General features: G+C 39.7%; 1 protein-coding gene across 1 annotated transcript in view; it reads left to right on the plus strand.

Annotated features, from left to right (window-relative positions):
* Positions 1-286: 286 nt before the first annotated feature.
* The window catches only part of MMP2 (matrix metallopeptidase 2), a 28,421-nt gene continuing 6,160 nt past the window's right edge, over positions 287-22,547 (plus strand). Inside the window, exons 1-10 of the mRNA XM_063167793.1 lie at positions 287-610; positions 4,065-4,291; positions 5,734-5,882; positions 8,022-8,150; positions 8,876-9,049; positions 12,509-12,682; positions 14,952-15,125; positions 16,654-16,809; positions 18,592-18,739; positions 22,224-22,360. Of these exons, the coding sequence (XP_063023863.1) occupies positions 467-610; positions 4,065-4,291; positions 5,734-5,882; positions 8,022-8,150; positions 8,876-9,049; positions 12,509-12,682; positions 14,952-15,125; positions 16,654-16,809; positions 18,592-18,739; positions 22,224-22,360 (1,612 nt within the window). The 5' untranslated portion in view covers positions 287-466. The remainder of the gene's footprint in view (positions 611-4,064; positions 4,292-5,733; positions 5,883-8,021; positions 8,151-8,875; positions 9,050-12,508; positions 12,683-14,951; positions 15,126-16,653; positions 16,810-18,591; positions 18,740-22,223; positions 22,361-22,547) is intronic.

Here is a 22,547-nt window from a genome sequence, read left to right on the forward strand (position 1 = left end):
ACTTCTTAGACAGGAAAACAATGTTTAGCAATTTCTTTCTCTTCTTATTTTTTTCTTAATTTAAAATATATGTGAGATACCTTGTCTTCAAGATTAAGTCAGGTTTTGTTTTTTCCTCTTCTCTGGCATAAATAAATACTTTCATATATGCAAATGAGGAGAAAATGTGGCCTCTTTCAGCAGCAGCAACTATCTGCCTGTTGCTACCTTAAAATCACAGCAATCACATCTGGTAACTGCCCTTTTCTCATGTTTCCACTAGTTTTCAGACTTCCTCTTGTGGTAGCTTGAGACTGCGCATCTGGATGTTTTAAACATACAAAGGAACTGCTGGAGCAAGCAAAAGGGAGCGCGGTGCTCGGAGTCAAGATGTGCAGATAAGCAACTGGTGCACTTTGCGGCTAAAGTAACCGAGAGACAGCGGGAAAAGCTTTTTTCCAAAGAAGAGAGCACAAGTTTAGGCAGAATGAAGACTCACATTGGCCATGGCTTCGTTTTTAAAGTGCTATTCGTCCAAGTTTATCTTTTTCACAGAACTTTGGCCGCTCCGTCACCAATCATTAAGTTTCCTGGAGACAGCACTCCCAAAACAGACAAAGAGCTAGCAGTGGTAAGTGTTGGTTTCATCTTTGCTTTGGATTTCTATTGTTGTTTCATAAGCAGATGTTTCTTTCTTGATTCAGCTGAGGCTAAGGAATGACTGTGGCATTCTTTCCCTGGAGTCTCTGGAAGTGCTAGCTAGCTAGCAAAGGTATCAGCTTTCAAAAGTTAAACTGGAGCCAAGTAATGTTTCCTCTCTTAAAAATTTTTAAGCCAGCAAAGAAAGTCAGTTTTTTTGGGGTTTTTTTCCTCTTAAGTCTCAAGATACAAAATATTTTCATGAAACATCATGACTATAATCAAAATATTGCAATGGTAAGAGGGGAGAAGGGCAAATAAGAGACATCTAATTTTTTTACTTAAATCAAATAGAAGTGAGGGCAGTTGAGACTCCCTTAATGTATACACAGTTTCAGAAGTGAGTTTTCCAGAATGTTTACTGTGGGTTGCATAAACACTACTTTAAGGGACACTACAACTGAAAGCTGGCTCGAATTTCAGAAGCCATTGTGACTGGTTTTGACTTTGGAAAACAATCTCATCGAAGTTTAAGGAATTTTTTTCCCAAATCCAATCTGGAACAAAAAAAGGAGTTTGTATTTTTGTATATTAGCAAATTATAGCTCTAACTCTACAGCATTATTTTCTAACCTTTTTTTAGCCCTGTGGATGTTCATAAAAGTGACATTATGGGGAAGTCCGTTTAAAGGGAGATTGAGATGGATTATCCTTATTTTAGTATGTAAATTATAGACTAAATTATAGACTAATTATTTCTCTTCTTCAGCAGTAAATCCATTTTAAGGAGGATTGAGATAAATTATTCTTATTTTAGGACATAGAGACTTGAAAGTTGGTCACTTTTCTTCAGGAGTTTGTGTACATCTTGGGAAAGCTTGCCAGGTTAAAGGAGGTCTGGGGGAGGGTACAGAGAGAATTTCCAGTTGGGAGCTGTGTCAGAAAGTTTAGGAAAAACAGACAAACTGACCCAAATAGGGCATTCCTCAGCAGTTAACAAAACAAATTCACCCAAGGTTTTGCCTTAGCAGCACAGTGGCCAAGAGCTGGGGGCAGGGGCAGTGCATTTGGGAGAGGAGAGTGGGGTCCCACGTGTCTAAGAGCAATTTAACCACCCTAAGAGAATCTATTTTCTTAGACACAGCCAGGCTTTTATTCAATAACTGCAATCCACATCTCCCCTCATCTCTGTTTCTTTCAAACAACCTATTTATTATGTGTACTCAGAGGAAAATTACAAGCTGGTTTCACACTGCAGTCCTTCTTTGTCTTTCTTGGGGCACTCTTGGGCAATGCTAACTGGCTGCCTTTCCCCACGCCCTCCATCAGGACAGCCCCAACACTCAGCATCAGAACACAAATTGCTATGTTGCAGCTGGACCCTGTTTCATTAATGGGCTGGATCAAAATTCCAGATCGCCACAGCTCCCTGCTGACTCTGAGGAAACTGCATTTCACAGCCTAGGCCAAGATGTGGTTTGCATAGACATTACATTTTCTTCAAGATTCTCTCCTCATAGAACAGCTGATCTTGGTCATTTCTCATCTTCAATAAAATCTCCATTTTAGGAAAAACTGAAAGGGGTTGGTTAGCTTTTTATTTAGAATCTTAGCAAGTGAAATTCTTCACCCAGCCTCAGTTTATAGTTTTGATTGTAGAGCTTGCTCCTAAACCTAAAATGGCAAGAGCAGCAGCCTGGTTCCTCAGTCAGTGCTGACATGCAGTCTGTATCACACCAGGTACATCATTGGGGGATGCAAGCAGAAGCATAAGAAAACCCATCAAACTACATGAAATGAAAATTAGTATAAGAACCAAACTGGCTTGTTTGATTATGTTCTCAATGCATTTCACATAATTTCCACCAGACCCCATTAACTATGTGTGGAGAGCAGCTCAGTGGAAGCAAAGATGAAGCCACTGTGTGTCCTTCATTTGCCAGTCCCCAATGGAGAAATAGCACATCAGAAGTTCCAAAAATCACAAAAATCAGAGGTTACAAAAATCACAAAAACTAGCCACAGTCTGTGCTCAGTCATGATGGATGGAGGACCTTCTGAAAGAAATGGTGTAACATCTTGATTAAATCCTTTTCTGAGCAATCCCTGAGCCATTTCCTATACTGGGCAGATGAGGTTGGCCTGGACTTTGAGGAAGGTGGTGAAAGCTAGGCTTGACCAACTGTAGTTAGCAAATATCCTCTGCTTTATTTTGCTGGTGTTGTGGTTTTATCCCCAGTCTCCTGGGTGAACTTAAGCAATTAATTACACACATGAAACAAGGTTTCTCTTGGGAATATTTGGTGGCACAAGAACTCAAACATGCAGTCATTTTGTCAGTTTGAAATTGTTTCCCTGATATTCCTCATATTTTTTTGGCAAATGTACCTTTACGTTATTCAGGTGTTTTCCTCCCTTGGAATCAGAGTTAATATCATCTGGGATGCAATACCTGAAGGGTGTTTTTTCCTCAGCTGCAGACTGTTTTTACTGGGAAGATCAGGAACTTGCAACCTTCCTGACTCACAGCACCACTGGAAGGGCATCCCCCAGCTCTGTGCAGTGCCAAGCACCCACGTGGGCGCAGTTTGGGAATACCTGCATTTCACATGGCTTCTCTTTCACAGAGGGGCATAAAACACTGCAAACCCATCCTTAAGAGAAGGGGAGGAGACTTTCATGGGTGTTGTTTTAGGAGATGACAATAATGTGATTTGTGCCATCTTTTGGGTCCCTTGTGACCACTCTTTTCTAATGAGAAAGAACTTCGTGAACTGCCACCACAGCTGTATCAGAAACATCAGTCTGGCCATAATGTGCTGGAGCATTCAATGGAGTTTAAAGTACACAAATATTGATTGGCAGCAGTGTCCAAGCAATTGAGATGTTACCAAATACTTTCTTCCTCAGGCCTTTGCAACATCTGACTCAAAAGCAAACTCATCCAACATTCAAACAGCTCTTTGGTTTGAATAAAGAATGGGGTTTTCTTTGCAATCAGTGTGGTCTCATTTGTGGGGTTGCTTTGATTTCTTGAGAAGTTTCTCAATAATGCAGAATCTTCCAAGAAAACATTGCACAAAGTCTAAAACTGTAAGCAGATTTATACATAATAAAGAAACAAAAAAAGACAAGCCCATTTTTACTTTGTAGTTCTACATAACAGCTCTATGCTCTAACAACTAAAAGCAATTCATTAAGTAAAGGTGATAGCTAAGAATTTAAATGATTGTTTAATTGACTACATCATGTGATCAAGGATGCTTTGTGTCAACTAAGAAGATTCTGCTGGTCCTTCACTTACTAGCAATTGTAATTTTTAAAAGAAAACTTGCAAATTACAAAAGGAAAGCTAACATGGAATAATAGTATTTATTTATTTATAATGATTAGCTATTTATTTTATGAATTTTAAAGTCTTTGTTCTGTGCTTTTTCTTCCCCAAGCAATACCTGAATAAATACTATGGCTGCCCAAAAGACAGTTGCAATTTATTTGTCCTGAAAGATACCCTGAAGAAAATGCAGAAATTTTTTGGGCTGCCTGAAACAGGAGATCTGGATCAAAATACTATTGAGACAATGAAGAAACCCCGCTGTGGTAACCCTGATGTAGCCAATTACAACTTCTTTGCAAGAAAGCCAAAATGGGAAAAGAATCATATAACATACAGGTACAGACTGGTAAGGGTGGGGTCTGATCACTCATACCCATAGCACTTCCAAGAAATAAGGAAGGCACATAGAAATGCAGTAACTGTTTAGAGGGCTAGACAAGAGTCCTTGAGTTAGAACCCCCTGGTGTTTGGATAATTACCAAAGGCTCTAACAAATACCTCTGTCATTTCAAATTGTAATATATCAGGAAGAATCATATTAACATGAACTTTCTGGTTCTGGTTGGAACTGAAGAGATTTTGGGTTTACTCTTTGCTCTGCAGAGAGCATCCCAAGGGGGCTGGAGCAGGAGCATCTCACCTGCCCATCTGCTCCAGGATGAGCAAAGTACTCATTGATTGCAGAGGCCAAACTCTCTTCATTTTCCAGTCCTAAAAAGGAGATGATTAAATAAATCTAAAAATCAAACAATTGTATTTCAGACACATACAAACATGAGTTTCAACAAGCCTATTGCAATATGTTTGACATGTTCTAATTTCATCTTCTTCTGATGAGTTAGGGACCAATACAGCCCTCATGGTGGTAAAAAACTCATTCCCTTAGGTGGCCCATGAACAAACATTTACCACCAATGGGAAAAACCAGCAGATTTGTTGTAGTTACCTGACTTAGTCTGCTGTTCCCTCACGAGGTTGGACTCAAAGCACCCCTTGGGCTGCAACTAACCTAATAACAACTGAAAAAACCTGTGGCAGCTCTCACAGCCCCTACTTGATGTGTTTCTTCTGAATCTTCCTCATCCTCCTTAGGCACAAAGTAGTTTCTCTCACTATGCACATTGTCTGTGCTGCATAGAATTGGAAACTTGTCTTTACATGGAATATAACAGGTTGTAATCTAAGGCACTTATATTAGAAGTCCAGTTAAAATAGAAGTCCAATTAAAACATATGAAGAAGAAGAAAGTAACACACTTCAGAGTTTGTCCCTTTCTCAGGTCAGGCCTACAGCTTTGTCTTACATGCTTTTTCCTCCTATTTCCCCATGTATTTTATTTCCATGTACCCCATATACAGATAAAGGATTAGCATTCCACAGGGATTAAACAATATATGGAGAGCAACAAAGGTGAGGGAGAAGGGCTGCTTTTCTTTCTTATTAAAGAGCAAAACAATTCACACTTGAAACCTTCAGAATGTTACTGAGCTCCCTTTCTGGTCTCAGTGCTGATGCAAAACCCAGAATATTTTGTGCAAGGCCCACTGCCATCCAGGCTTTACAGCCTCTGGGTTTATAATTTTATGCTGAGTCAATTCCAAAAGAAAATAACCAGTAAGTGCCACATCTAAACTCATCTCTGAATCAAAGGGAGGTGTTTAGGTCTCAGTGTTACCTCTCAGCTGGTTTCACTGCTGAGCCTCCTCAGTGTGCTGGGAGTGAACAGCTAATCCAGGGAGGATGTTTGTGTGTTACTTAACTTTGCTTTTACCTCTAAGGATTATAGGCTACACCCCGGATTTGGACCCTGAGACAGTGGATGATGCCTTTGCCCGAGCCTTTCAAGTCTGGAGTGATGTCACACCGCTGAGATTTAACCGGATACACGATGGAGAAGCAGACATTATGATTAATTTTGGTCGATGGGGTACATTTTTCTATTTTTACTTATGTTTTGGGTTTTGTTCCTGTCATTAATCCTCAGTTTAGAATGATCCACCCTCAATAAGTAGCACCCATGAGCCTTTCTGGAAAGCCTTGTCCTAGTTCACACTTGGCTCATACAAGTTAAGATCTCATTCCACTAAGACTTTTTCTTATACATTAGAGAGAGAGAGAGAAGTATTTATACAATATTCTTACACTGTATTTATCTTTCCAAAAGAGAATTGCTAGGGGCAACATTTTATTTTTAAATTTACAAATCAGAAATAGAACTGAGACATATTGGTACAGCTCTTCAGATGGTGTGAGCTGGCTTCCTGCCACAGAAGAGAATGGAATGCCATCATACCATTTATTTATAGTTCTGTATATCTGTTATTTATAGCTCTGTATATCTGTTTTCCAGTGATAGTGGTGAGGGTTCTAATATACTAGAGCTTAAAAACTGATTTTTGACTTCAAATTTTGAATCTATAGCTGGTTCCCATTCTCTTATCATGGCAGAATGCAAGCTTGCAATGCATTCTTTGATCTTGAAGAATTTAAAATATCATAAGCTGAACTATGGTTTGAGTACAGCTGATGATGGGTGACTTGATTAATTTTCATTGTGCATGTCTTCTCAATTAATCTTGGTTCCCCCTGAAAGAATTTTTATGGCTTTTCAGTGTAAACATGAGACATTTAACTTCTTCTGGATAGTCACAGAATTTTTAATACTAATGAAGATACTTCTGCAGCCAATTTCTTGGGAGGTAGACTTAGTTCAAAGAATAACTGAACTCTTTGTAAAAGGTTTCATTTCAAGCTGGTTTTCTTTGCTTTAGTTACTGATGAGTTGACCTCAAAAGCTGCAGAGATTCTGTACACTCAGGACTTCAGATCCTCATCCAGACTGGCTTGGTTTGCAAAAAAAAAATAAAAATAAAAAAAGTCTACAAAAGCAGAAGTGTTTCTGCTGGTTTTAGTACTTGGCTATAGCCAGCTAAGAAACTGTGGGCAAAGAGCTCCTTCCACACTCAGTCGTTGCTATCACTGTACTGCAGGTCAGATTCACAGGGGCTGAGACATCCATGAGGTTTCTTCACTTTTAACCCTTCTCTTAAGTAAAGGATCTACTTTGAAATAAATGGGAGGGGCGGCACCTAATATAGGTCAAAATCTTGTCCTTCACAACTGACACACTGGTCTCCTGAAGGGAATTAACTGAGCTTGTATTAGGAGTGACACCAGCCTGAAATCAGTGCAACAGAGGAGAGAATCAGGCCTGTGTATTGAGGGCTTCTGTAAATGCCAAGACATCAGACCAAAAGACCAGAAATGATGCAAGTGGAGATGCTGGCAGCCAGCTTTGATGCACAGGTCAGTGTGGTGGGAGAGCTATGAATACCAGGGCTATGCCCGTGCCAGCCTCCTTTCCCACAAGCGGTGAACTTCCAAGAAAAGCCCACAGTGTAATAACAGCAGAGCTGCTTAACCTGCTGCTGCCCTGTGAGCTGCTGAGTCCTGCAGGGCTTGGAGGGAAGGAGGAACAGGCTCCTTCAGGGCTCAGAGCAGCAGGAGCAAGCTGGTGTGCAGAGCTCACTGCTGAGACAGCCAGCTGTGCCTCCCTGCTGGGGCACTGAGTACCCTGCACAGAGGAGAGGGCACAGCAATCCCAGCTGCAGCAGAAAAGAGCAGCCTGAAAAGTGAAACCTGCCTTTTCTTTCCAATCTCTGTGTTGGAGAGTGGCAGGAACTACCTGGAAATATCCCTCATACACAATATTAAAGTTACAACTCCCTATCAGCCTCCAACAAGAAACAGCACTGTGTGTGCAGTCATACGTCTCAGGTACAATACTTCACTGTCCTTCACAATTTTTGATTTCTTTCCACCACACTTAGGAGATATAAAACACCATCCTGTGACAACTGCAGTGCTGACACTTCATGTTCTTTGTAAGAACTGGCTGCTTCTCCTCTGGATCAGTCTTGGTAGCACAACCCAAACCAGCAAATTCACTCACTAAAGTATTCTGCTGCGTCTTGGATGGGAAAGTACACATGATAATCATCATTCATGTAGAGACTCTGCCTGAGGTCATTAGAAACTGCTCTTTTTTGTCTGCTCACTCCTGCAGAACATGGTGATGGCTATCCCTTTGATGGCAAGGATGGTCTCCTGGCTCATGCCTTTGCACCAGGACCAGGAATTGGAGGAGACTCCCATTTTGATGATGATGAGCTGTGGACTCTTGGGGAGGGACAAGGTACCAGACTTTTTCATGTTTCAGAACATATGGCCTGCTGGCTGCTCTGTTTTAATGCTGCATAAACTGCTTTTATTGATGGTCAGTAAATATGAGAAGGTGAAAATTCATTTACATAATTTTAAAATTCTGCCATTAAAAAATGCTATGGATAAGTGACTTATCTATGCATTAGAATATATTCCAGCACCAATACTGTATTCATAAGTCTCCATGTGACAAACTGAAATAAACCCCAGGGTCTGGGTGTGTCTGTGTTTCCACCCTGTCGCCCCTGCTACAGCAAATGTCATGCAAGGCCCATTGGAAATACCAAAGGGGTTTATGAGGCACAAGGCATGTTCAGCTCATGTTCAGCTGCTGCCTGGAACCTTTGAAACTATACTGAACATTTTAGACCATATTACTTAAGAAACTAAATTACTAAATGTATTAACAGCACCTTTTTAACTTTGCCTTGCCATAGTAACAACATATATGTTTTTCTGGGCTGATTCTAACACTTCACCATGAGTAATATCCATGGAATTATTTTAAAATTACCAGTTTATATTTCAGCTATGATCATCTTGCCAATAGAGAGACCAGCAGCATATTGAATTTCAAAGTGGAAATTCAGACTGCATTTCTATATCAGTACCTTCCAGGAAAAGAAGATGCCCAGAAACTGTATTTTTTGTATTAGTGGGTGGCTAATTTCACCACTGCATTTGTTCTCCTCTCAGTGGTCAGAGTGAAGTATGGAAATGCAGATGGTGAATATTGCAAGTTTCCCTTCTGGTTCAATGGCAAGGAGTACAACAGCTGCACAGATGCAGGACGCAGCGATGGATTCCTCTGGTGCTCCACAACCCAAGACTTCGATACAGATGGGAAATATGGATTTTGTCCCCATGAGTGTGAGTAGACAATGATTCTACTGGTTTTTTCCTTGAAGACTGTTCCCTTCTTCTTTGCTCATCCACTTCTTGTGCTTTTCCAAATTCCTTCCCTTTCAGATAAACAATTCACGTCTTTCAGAAATCATAATATACCAGTATCTGTACAAAATTATTGTAAGTCCATGAAAACTTCTAATGTTTTAGAAATTTTCATGGACTGTATTTTATTTCTACTTTTTTGGAATTTGAATAGAACTCTCTTTCACAAGAATTTTATTTCATAATTGGAAACATTAATTTGCAGATTAGACAAAATGCATAATGTTGTCATGTAGCCATAACTTTTAAAATTTTTAAAGTACACAAATTTTTATTTTTTCTTTCAGCCAGAAAAGATAAAAATTTGGCTTATTTCTTTAAAATACTGCAAGCACTCAGATACAGTCAGAAGGAAACCCAGATTATAGGCAGCTGGAGAAATGGAAATCCACATACCCTGACTGATACACCTTTGTAACATCCTAAAGTTATGTAAGGCTGAAAATGTAAGCAGTGAAGCCCTGTCAGAGAGAGCTGGTTCTGAAAGTGAAGTTCCTGGAAATGCCAGTGTCAAGGTTTCTGAAATGGAACAGAAGGGTTTCAGCCTTTTGTTTCTGATGTAATTGTTCTGCAAGACCCATGAACAGTTATGCACAGATGTTTCCTATTAAATGCAGAGTGGCATTGTTCACTCATTATTCCAAGGCACCATTTGCTAAACCCCAGCTAATACATTCAGATAGGGGAGGATTTACATCAGACACTCTGTGTTGGGGGCAGCATTCCTGGTTGTTGGCCTTTGTTTCTCTCATGCTTAACTCACTGAAGTTGGTTTCAGTTCTTCTCATCATAGAGCCACAGTGCATATATGGAAACATCTTCACTGCTATGGTGCTGCACCAGGCTGTTCTAAAGTCAATCCCAGATCTGTACCCCAATTTGTAAACTGATTGAAATATAGATTGTCAAAGCAAAAGGTAAAGCAGAAATTTATCTACCTATTACACAAATCTTCTCCTTTGCCACATGGGATCAAGGGATCTCGATATCAATTATTTCCACTGACACTAGAGGCAGTTTAGGCTCCTGACTTTGGTCCTCCAAGGTCTAACAATCTGGTCACTGCCTGTAGCTGCCTCACACTCCCCCCAGTTCCTACAGAGCCCTCCTGGAGCTGCAGCCACCTCCACCCTGGATCTGTGCCACTGGGTTTTAGCAGCTTTCCAGCCTGAGGTTTCCTCACATCACAACTGGTTGATTTTTCTAGGAAGAGCTAAAAGTGAAGTTCACATATCAGTATTGCCCAGTCTGAATCTGCTCTCACGTCAGTGTATCTTCAGTTTTTAAATTCTGAGCTTACCATGATGCAGAACAAGGCCCCTTACAAGTAAATTGCCCCTTTGTTCTGGGGAAACTGCCCCAGTCTCCAACTTCCATTTACATTAAAGCAATTTTATAGTAAGGAGGGGGGGACTGAAAACTTAATAAACCGTTGTTGCTACCATAACATGATGGAGCCTCAAGCAAAATTAAAAACTGCATTCTGTGACTCAGAAAGGCTGCATGCAAACTGAGACTGGCTTTCCATATGGTTTTTGCAACTTAGCCACATGTAAACCAATATAAAAAAGGCTATTAAAATGCAGAGTTTGCCAGACCTAGAGCTGGAAGCAGTTCATGGTAAATGAGTCATCTAAACAACTCAGTTTAACTTTGCTCTCCAATTCTGTCATTACTTAAAAAAATATATAAAGTCCTTCTCCCATCACAATAGCCACAGTCCTAGTAAATGCACCTTTCCTATATTAGTACAGCATCTGAGACAAAAACCAACATTTGCAGCTTGCTCTTTTGGGGAGGCACAGTGTGTGTTGCAGACAGGACCCCATCCATGCCCAGGATGGAGAAGGACAGAATCACTCTGTAGGCAGAGCAGAAGTGTGTGAGCCAGGCCTGCAAAGCCCCAAGTCCTCCCATTAGTGGGACTGGAACTTCTATAACCTACTGCTTCATGTCCCTGATGCTGTGGCCAATTACTGGTTTAAGTGTAAAAAGCAAAATGGACCACCCCTCTGTCAGAGCCCTTTCCCAATCACCCTTAAGCCAGAAGATGTCTGGGGGAGTTATTTGGTGCTACTCTAAAGAAGCACACACATAAACAACGCCTCTTCCCACTGATGCATCAGACTAAGCAAAGGCAAACCCCTCAGACTCTACAGAAACACTGAGGCTGCAGTGGCTGTTGAGTCATCAAAAACAGCAGCAAAGTTCAAATTAACCTGCCAAGCTTCCCCCATACATGTTTGGGTTTTAGCTGCAGCTTTAAATTGGATGAGAGAGAGGGGGAAAGATGCCCTTGGACACCTCAAAAAGGGCAAATCATGCGGTGCTCTGCTTAAAACTCATGGGGAATTAGCATATGAGTGCATGAAGGACTTTTAATCTCTGTTCAGGGCAAGATCTAGAGCAGTTTGTTGCCTTCACAGTCTCCTCTCACCAGCACATGGCACAGCACATTGTCCTAACACAGAGGATTCCCACTGATAGAGCAGCCAGGAGAAGACACAGTCACATTCACAAGATGTCTGATACTCCAAGCCATCTGCATTTTCATAGAAATCAAATTGAACACACATTTTTTAAATACCAGCATGTGAGATTGTATTTGTCTTCCTCTAGATATTCCAGAAAGTTTAGTAAAATCCTAAATCCAACCCCAGAACTCAAGTCATTTTAATATGAACCATTTTAATCTCTCATCCATGAGAAAGGTTTCTGCTTCTCAGGGTTGAGCCATGGGGCCTTGTTTGTGCACATGGACTGACAATAAACACTCTTCATCCCCTCTCCTCCCCCAGAAGACCAATACAAAACCTTCAGGAACACTGGCCAAGCAAAGGACAGGAGAAGCCTCCAGTGTTCAGCTTTCTTGGACCAGTCATACTTGTCGTCTCCTGCTTCACTATTGAGTGGCTGAGCAGAAATTCTCAGAAATGAAAAGCAAATATAGAGATAGAAGCTACAGGTTAATATTCAATTTTACTGTACACCAGCATTTTGAGAAACTCTTCCCAAATCTGCCATTCCAGCTAACATCTCTGACAGAAGGCAAGTGAATCAGCACAGAGCTCAGGAACATGAATTACTTGCTCAGAACCCTGTTTCTAAATGCTGTTTTAAGAAGGAACATCAAGTTTGTGTTATGAGTTTGTGCTAAGATCAATCAGCCATTCCCTTCTGTACACTTGTGAGGCTGCAACAGCCCTGCTGTCTCCAGCCAAGGCATTTCATTGCTGGTGTAAAACAGAGGTTCTGAGTGTGAAGTGCATCACATCTGATGGGTGTCCATTGTCTGGGCACATTCCCACAGGCACACTGGGATTCCTTGCTGATACTGAGCTTTGTGCATTGACATTTTCCTCTCTCTTCTCCCTGCAGCACTTTTTACAATGGGTGGCAATGGTGATGGGCAGCCATGCAAGTTTCCCTTCAAGTTCCAAGGCCAGTCCTACGAGCAGTGCACGACAGAGGGCAGGACAGACGGGTACCGATGGTGTGGGACCACTGAGGACTACGACAGGGATAAGAAATACGGATTCTGCCCAGAGACTGGTATGAGGAACGTTGCTTGCATAACACAGACTAACTGGGCATTGTTTTAACGAGTATCCTTGGGCACTCTTCCCCCAGAGCACACAAAAGCTGATGAGTTAAACACCATTTCAGCAGAGGTGGCCAAGGATGTAACTGGAACAGGAACAATCTGCTGGTGTGTCACAGCACAGGTTTTTCAGGAACACAAATGGCAATGAACCTACAAATGCCTGGCTACCACTGCAGGGTAATAACAATCAGATTACAATTTGTTAATGGCGCTGGAAGGGAAGTCTCATGAGACAGAAGAAAGTTTGATTAATATTTTTGCTTAATACTCACAATGTACATTTGTAAAAAAGGAATCCTGTTTAGTAAGTTAAGCTTGTGTTAATAGATCTTTTCATCAATTCAAAGAAGCCAAGTGAAATGTTTTAGCCATGAAAAGAAATTTCAGCTTTCTTCACCCTTTTTCATACTTCCTAACTTGAGTTTTACTATATAAAGGAACAAAAATTAATTTATAGTGTTGAATAGCTTGGCAAGTGTTCATTTTGTGACACTATAGCCATAAGTATAGAGATTAAGTGAACCATGGCAGCTCTAAAATCTGTTTTTTAACAGAGCCAATGGGAAGCTACATTCAAACCTACACGCATCCTGCTTTTTGATTTTTGGAGGTCTCTTGAAAATGGCCTTACTGGTATTCGTCTTTCTGTTACTTTTGATAACCAGCTGTAACCCTTCCATTTTACATTTCAGATGTTAAAAAAGAAAAGAAAAGAAAGGATCAAATTAATTATAACTTGCTACAAGGTTAGGAAAATTCTAAAGGATCATTCAACAGACAAAAGAAGCAGTATATCTAGAATCAATATAGTCAAAGTCCTAGGTAACACAGTAGCTATCACTGGAAGTAGGAAATACACTTAGTTTAACCTTTTTTATTTCAGCATAAAAGGATATTAATAAATAATAATGAATTAGAAATAAACACTAATAAATAATTAGGGACACAACCAGCTTTGCCTCTGTATTGCTGTCATGTACCTTCCCAGAAGACAGACCATAATTGGAAAGGAGCTGTAATTTCCAGGTAGCAGTGGAAATGAATTTAAATTAGTTTTATATTCTTTTCATATTCTGTTGATGATACCTACTTTAAACTGTTATTTTAAATGCATTTACATCCTCTTCCCTCTAGAAATACTTGTACCTGCACATTCAAGTATTATTTCTTATATATTACTACCATATAGTACATAGATGAGAACCCAGGAAAATTTCTCAAGTTTTTGCAAACATAATGGTTAAAAAAAGTTATCCCCATTTAATATATCCTTTTCTTTAAAAAATGTTTCAAATCACATGATTTTCAACAGTATCCTACTGTTTATTATATTATATTAAACATTATATTTATATTATAGTTAATATAAATTATATATTAATATATATAATATAATATAATATAATATAATATAATATAATATAATATAATATAATATAATATAATATAATATAATATAATATAATATAATATAATATAATATAATATAATATAATATAATATAATATCTTATATTCTAATTAAATATTCTATTTATTAGGATATATAAAGCTTTTTCTTCAGTGGGACACCCACCAGCCAGATGGATATTCAACAGCTCTTTAACCTTTCTGACACTAACCCTACCTTTCACCTAAACACTTTCAGCCACTTTAAAATAACTCCAGGAATGAGCATTAAAAGATACTTCCTGGGCAATCACCTTCCAAAAAAGATAAAGCAGAAAATTATCTACCAACTTCACAAATCTACAAAAAAAATAAAAAGTTATCCCACAATTCAAGCTGTACCATCACGATAACATTTGCAGAAAGTGTGTGGGAGCTGAAACTTCAGTGCAAATGTATTAGGCAGTCTCCTAAAAAAAAAAGTGAATTCAAGTATTTTTATGTAGCTACATCTTCAGCATTTGTTGTTTTCTCCACAGATAGTCTTAGTAAAATGGATAAGTTAAACTACTGTTTTCCCAGAGCTGTGAACATGACTCCAGGGCTCCCTCTCACCCCCACCAAAACTATTTGCAAGTCCATCACAATGGCAATGTGTGGATTTTTTCCTTTTTAATTCTGTCAGGCAACTTTCAAATAATGCTTCTAACCTTACTCTTCACATTCCTAGAAGGACCGCGCTATTTCTGCTTCCTTCCCGCTTTAGCGCATTTAAGAAGATGCAAAAGGGAACCCCCTTCTCACTGCGTTCTCCTGTCATTTTGCACAGCCATGTCCACAGTTGGTGGGAATTCCGAGGGAGCTCCCTGTGTGTTCCCCTTCATCTTCCTCGGGAACAAGTACGAGTCGTGCACGAGCGCGGGGCGCAGCGACGGCAAGCTCTGGTGCGCGTCCACCAGCAGCTACGACGACGACCGCAAGTGGGGCTTCTGTCCCGACCAAGGTGACACCTCCTGTCACACACGGGGCTCGCTGGGCATGTGGCCCGATTGATAAATGACACAAAACTCGGATAAGTTTTGTGGGTGCTTTATTAAGGGCCCGGGGAGCTTGGGGGACTCGCGTCCCTAAAACCCGAGCCCCCGAATTCACGTATGGGTGCTTCCCTCTTATACATGCGATTCACAACAAAGTCTCCAAGAAACAGTTTCCCCGTTCCCCTTGCCTGGTCACAGACCCCTTGTGATACATTCCTTGGTTCACAAACAAGATCATTAATCCTCTGCTTATCTTATTCTAAGAGCATTGTATGCTGCCTCCAGACAGGTTAGCATTCTTATTTTCTTGCACTAGTTTAATTATTTATTAAATCCCTAAGACTACCTGCTAGGTTACACACAAAACCCAACACACTTTCAACGGCTACAAAACTACTTTTTAACAAACCAGTTCACGCACAACTCACTATAATTAAATATTTTGCTAAATTTCATTTCTTTTCCAGCAGGCAGTGCCCACACCCACGGCAGCACCTCTGCCACGATGTCACACTCATCACTCCAGCATTTTGCTGAAATCTCAGCAAAGTCCCTGTACTGAAGCGTGAGACGACAGCTAGAGAGTCACACCCAGAGCTCATCTGAAATATTCAGATTTCCTAAAGCTATAGTGATGGGGGATCCCTCCAAAATGCAAAAATATTAAATAAATTAATAAATAAATAGATGTTTTTCTCCCCACCAGTTTTTCCTTCTGAGGCTAAAAGCCACAAGTACTATAGTATTTCACTAGTATGCAGTAAATTATACACTGGTACAAATTAGGAACAAACACTAAATGTAAAAAATTAATACATTCGTGAGTGATATTGGGAAGGATGAAAAACATGTTCAAAAAGTGAGACAGTATAAAGTTTATTTGGTGAATATTGCTACTTAAAATTACTTTGATTAATATTTGCCATAATTTAAAAAGTGCAAAAGACTTTTTACATATTTACAAATAAATGCTAGATTTAGGAGGTTATTCTAGGAAGAGATAAACCTGACAAATTCTAGAGACTGTTCAGGCATAATTGATAAAATGTCATTCTATGATAAAATGTTATTCCTAACCTAACAATATTTGGTACACCAGTACTGATTCAGAGGCACATATTTACAGACCTGGTTATCACCTACAAAGCACTTCATGGTGAAAAGGAAGATTTTATATCTAGATTGCAAGTACAGTTCTTCTGTACCTAAAAGGGATGTCCAGTGTTATTTCCTACACTTCCTTTTCTCACACAAGTATTAAGGCTGTGCTCAGAGTCACCTGCATGGGAGAGAGCAGCAAAGATCACCCACAAAGGAAAGTTTTAAAATTTCTCCACTGAAATGTCATTATTTGCCATAGGTGTGATGCTCCCCATGGGAGGCTGTAAATATTAGTCATTATTATTTATTGCGAATAACCTTTTTTATTATTTATTCTGTGGTGCAATCATATTTAAATGCAAGCAGCTAACACTGTGTTCATGTGTTATTCAGGGTACAGTCTCTTCTTGGTTGCTGCCCATGAGTTTGGCCATGCAATGGGATTAGAGCACTCCGAGGACCCAGGGGCTCTCATGGCCCCCATCTACACCTACACCAAGAACTTCAGGCTCTCTCAGGATGACATCAAAGGGATCCAGGAGCTGTATGGTAAGGTCCTCTCCCATCAGCAGAACTCATCAGAAAATCAGCCAGCACAGGCTGAAATCTGGGACTCAGACTTTGCAGTAAATTACAAATGGCACAATCCCACCAATGCCAGAAATATCCTCTGCTCCTTTCCCTCTGCTTTATTCACATTACCAGGCCTCCTACCTCAAACCTTAAGGATGACGGATCACTAAATTTACTGAATGGAAAGGAGCATCAAAGCACCCCATAAACAAAATTTTAGATGAGAATTTCTAGTGCCTTTACTGGGACACTGAAATGCCGTGTTTGTCTCTAGCTTGAAATACCTGATGTGGGTGGGTTTGGATGTCACTTTCTGAAACACTCTGAGCTTCCCAGATTATGACCCTCTGCAAGAGGGGAAGGACATTGTTTCCTGTGTCCCAGCTTGGAAACAGCTCACATTGCCTTCCCACAATTCAAGCTATACCATCACAATAACATTTGCAGAAAGTGTGTGGGAGCTGGAACTTCAGTGAAAATGCATTAGGCAGATTCCTAAAGAAAAAGTGAATTTAAGTATTTTTATGTAGCTACATCTTTAGCATTTGTTGTTTTCTCCACAGACAGTAAAATGCAGAAGTGGTATCATGATTGAGATTCCTTCCAAGGATACATTTTCTACCTTGCAGAGGCACCAGTACACTACAGTCAATTTATCAGTCATTGCCATATTCCATTTCTCTTTCTGTGCTTTTCACTTTTCTACTGAGAGATCTTTTTAACTGTGACTATATTCTACAGTATTTCCCACTTCAGAAATTTTAATAAGAATATGCCAAAAATATTATCACATGAGATAAAAATCCGATTTGAATCTTCATTATTCTTTGTTCTTAGCTGCTTTAATTAAGAATGGGAATTGAGACATGGTCAAGATTAAGTGAGTTTTCTGAGCCCATACTGTGTACTTTTGATAAGAGTTCAGAACTTAACCCAGGTGTCTTAAAGCATGCTTCAAGATCCAAGATGAAACTATCCTTCTTTTTAACGCATATAACCCTTTACAAACAGCTTTCCATGAACATGACTCCAGGGCTCCTATGTATACAGTATGTATACAGTAAAAAAGTATTCAAAAAAACTTATCTTGCTTTGTTATCATCACAAATCAACTACACTCAATTTTTTTTCTCATACAGTAAATTAACGCAATGTCTGAGAAGAAGAGGGAAATGCCTCAAGCCAAATAATAATACCAAATAAAATAAACCAGATGGCAAAATGCATGCTCTGAAAAGCACATTTTGATTCTTGATGAGGGCAGAAAGATCATACAAATGGCTCAAAATGCAGCTTTGTAACTTGCCAAATATTGGCACTTCTTTAAAAAAGATAAATCCACTTTGACCTCTTTCTCAGCAGAGCTGCACATAATTCTGAGTGCAAGGACTTTGAAATCTTTATCTTCTTTTTAGAAGCCAGCAAAATAAAAATTGTAATGTTCACTTCTGAACCCAGTGTAATCACTTGTAGTCATCTCTCAGGTTAACCAGGCAGCTCAGCCCAGACAGACACAGACAGGCACCATATCTCAAATGAGGCCACAAAGAGGATAAAGGCAGGAGTGGAAGTCAAGGCTTCCTCAGCTCTGCTCAACCACCGCCCTTCTTCTGAAGAGATTTTATTATCAGTTTTTCCTCCTTCAAGAACTCTCTCCAAATGATTACCCTTTTAGAAACCATGGCAGCTTTTGTTCTCCATGTAACCTGTGCAGCCCTTCATTTCCATGTGACAGAATGTCTCTGTTCACCATCACAGAGGTGTCACCTGATGTGGGGCCAGGACCAGGACCAGGACCAGGCCCACAGCCAACCCTGGGACCTGTCACTCCAGAGCTCTGCAAGCATGAAATTGTGTTTGATGGAGTCGCACAAATTAGAGGAGAAATATTTTTCTTCAAAGATAGGTAAGTGAGATAAATTGCTTATCAAGAGAATTTTAAGTGAAGGAATCTGTGAGACCTATTCACCAAAATCTAGACATTTGTTATCAGGCACAAAATCCACCCTTTGTTTTGTGTGTTCAGAGGTGGGAAAGTATCCTGATCAGCTCCTAAGGGAAATGGAAATGGTTTAATTCAGTCATTAAATAACAGCATTATGTGACTCATGGCTGCTGTAACACATCAAGGACACTGGTGACTGGGATGGGCTACATGTGTGCAAAGCCTCCAAGACAGAAGGCACCAAAGGCATTTTGAATGCAAAAGCAGGGACATTCCTCATGAAATGAGGTGGCAGCTCAGCTGCAGCTCCCCCTGCCTTTGCCAGGGCCTGTGTTACCCAACTGCTCAGCAATGAACAGCATCTCCTAAGGAGTGTGGGACTTGGCAGCACCATTGTGAGAGACACTAAAGCTCCTTTCTTTAGCTCCTTTTTCAGCTAGATAAATGAAGCATTTATTACTATGCTGCATGGTCTACTCACCAGCTGTTAGTAACAAAAAAACCAGAGTTATTTAGTTGATTTTTTATGGGTAAATACCATGATTCCATGTATTTCCTTCTAGATCCAATCTATATGATATCCAGCATAATGGTGCTTTAGGTTTGAAGTTGGACTTAATCTTTATCACAGGCTTTGTGTTTTAGCAATACAGAAATGGAATTTAAACCTTCTGCTTGTAAGGAGCTTCAATCTGGTCTGTGGGTATCACCCTGATACCTTTTGTATTCTTTCTCCTGGCCCTGTCAGCAGCAGGCAATGACTCCAGTGATCCCTACTGGCAAGGGACACTCTTTCCTTGGCCACCAAATGGCCCCGTAGTACTGACAGATCAGCCTCACACAAAGCCCCACACCCCATACAAAGCTGGCCAAAAACAGTGCCCACTTTTGCTAATTTAGTCATCACAGTGCTGAAGTATTCACCTGAGCTCAGAGCCTCCAAAGGAAAAACATTCTCACAGCAGTAAAACCCCACCAAGTTCCACAGCATTCCCAGCTCCTGCTCCTCCTCTGCTCACTCATGGCCCCGGGTTTTCAGCCAGACCTCCACCTTACAAACCAGCAGTCACACACAGGAACAGTGTAAAATCTATCCCTAAACCAGCAGTGTGATCCAATATTCCATATAATCCCAACAAAATAGAAGTATTTTGCATTTAGATACAGTTGGTCTAAGAACGATGCAAATACCAAAACAATCTGTTCAGACTGGCTCAGCCTTCATCCAGCATGCAGCAAAAGCAGACAACTGTTGAATTGTTTTACTCTGGAATGGCTTTGCCTGTCAGTCTTGCAGCTTTCCAAGTATCAGGCAAACAGCATTGTGACTCACTTGTGGAATTCAAGAAACAACTGTGTCTCATGTGTCGTGTGACTTTTATGATTCATGAAAATTACCATAGAATCCAACTGTCATATGGCAAAGTGAGTAAATAGCAAAAAAGAGGTCAAATATGATTAATTCTTTCCAAAAATAAAGTATTTTCCCTCCCCACCTCAAATCAAGGAAAGGAAATATCCAGGAAATGGGAATTACAGGAATTATGGCTGTTAGGCATAGAGAACAGCTGAGCTTTTCTATTGGGCACAGAATGCCCAAAAACAGCATTTCCAAAGATGGTGAGTGAGAGTGAACAAAAGTTCACACTTTGAAATTTATCAGGACACTAAAAAAGACCCACTTTCAATAACTGCATATAAAAATTATCATCATCATAATTTCAAATATAGGTGATGTTAAAATATGATGTAAAATACCTGCTGTAACGAAATTACTAAATCTGTCTATAAATATTAAGATTTATTATGGATGAGTTAAAACATATTATTGTGTTCAAACTGGAGTGAGAAAGCCAAATAATTAATGTCAACATTTCCTCAGTAAGATGTGTAGAAATAGAAATACCTTCTACCCAATTCAAAAACAAAATAAAATTCATCTTTGACAAAGTTTCCCTTTCCAAAAGAAAACCTCACCAATTTAACAAGTCCCTTGAAATATGTGGTTTATTAAAAACCTGGTGTTAAGTCTCTGTTGGCCCTGGAAAGTTTGAATTTCATGCAGATAGCAATTACTGGAGCTGGTTCAGCCATAAATCAGAACCAAAGTGACTGAGAGTTCTGTAACTTGGATTTTTAAAGGAACTACTTTTATGAATGCTGTGTTATAAAGATTTTCTATATGAATGTCCATTCCATATTACATTGGATCTTCTTTTCTGTCTAAAAAGAGATGCATGAAATGAACACTATTACCTATTACAGCATGCCACATGTGGTTTAACACTTTCAAGAGGAGTAATTAAACAGATGGCTTATTCTTTGCCTCTTTTTTGTAAATGAAAATCAAGAGTCAAGCTCAGAGATGTTTTTGTACATGTTAAAAATACATCTATGTATACAAAACATGGATAGGGTGACATATTACTATCTTCATTATTGATAAAAATACAGCAATTTGTTAAATTAATTTAGGACTGCTCCTCCAAATTTTAGACCAAAAAATGCAGTTTAATGTCCTGGGCTTCTCAAAGGTATAATTATTCTAGGCAGGAATGGGTAATAACCATTTATACTCTGCAAAAAATTAAAATGCCAGCAGCACCTTGAGCTTCAGAAACATATTAATGGTAAAAGCAGTTTGACCTCAGAATTTAACAACTACAGCTTGGTGCAAGAGCAATTCCACCAGCCTGCTGATTTTTCATTTTATGACCAAGTCACAACTTTTGTTCTGTTGGGGAAAAAAGTTCTTTGTTCTATGGAGGACGAAATAGCAGTGCCATTTCAAATACCAAAAGCCCTCAGCACAAAGCTTTGCCATTTAAAGATAATTAGAACTTTTTAAAGCTTAAATCAAATTATCATTCTCCTTATACATAAAATAGCCAATAAATTACCCTTTGCATTTCTCTAATGAATGCTTTTAGTGCTAGCAGTTTCTTTTACAGCCAAACTCACTTCCAAGCACTATGATATACTGCTATTAAATTTGAACTTTTAGTCCCTACAGTAGTAATTGCAAGAGAGTTCATGGAATGCAAAACTCTGCTTTTGTTAAATGTTCATCCATCTCCTCCATCCACAGCACCAGGAGGGCTCTATCAGTTTAAATACAGCATAAATGAGTTTATTTGTATGCTCAAAGTACTTCATTTGTGTACTCAAAGCATAGGATAAATTTTGCCCCGATGCAAAAAAGCAACAGGAGCAATCGGCACAGCAATTTCACCTGCACTCCAGCATGCAGCTTTTGGTGCAGCTCCTCTAGCAGCATAAACTCCAAATAAATGAGTTTGCTTTTTAGTCAGCGGAGAGAAGTGTTCCGAGTGTGCGCATGTGTGTGTATGTGCGTGCTCACGTGGCTGTGCCAGGAGCGATGAGAAACAGATGTGCTGCTGAATTAGTTCATTGTAAATCTTGTACAATTTTCTGTTCTGCTCAGATTCATGTGGAGGACTATAAACCCCCGAGGAAAACCCACAGGTCCTCTTCTTGTTGCTACATTCTGGCCTGATCTGCCAGAGAAAATCGATGCTGTCTATGAGGCCCCTCAGGACGAGAAGTCTGTGTTTTTCTCAGGTATTGGTTTTAAAGGCTGTATTTTTTTACAGGTATGGGGTTTAAGTTTCAAAATATAAGTATTCATTTACATAATGTACCTGGGACAGGGAACAGCCTAAGAGCCAGCAGAGCTGACAGGTAGGGTGACAGATCTCCCTATTCACAAGTGGAGGATTTTAGGACAAAAGCTGGATCTGAAAGACTC

This window comes from Melospiza melodia, chromosome 13, assembly GCF_035770615.1.
Source record: "Melospiza melodia melodia isolate bMelMel2 chromosome 13, bMelMel2.pri, whole genome shotgun sequence".
NCBI classification, from domain to species: Eukaryota; Metazoa; Chordata; class Aves; order Passeriformes; family Passerellidae; genus Melospiza; species Melospiza melodia.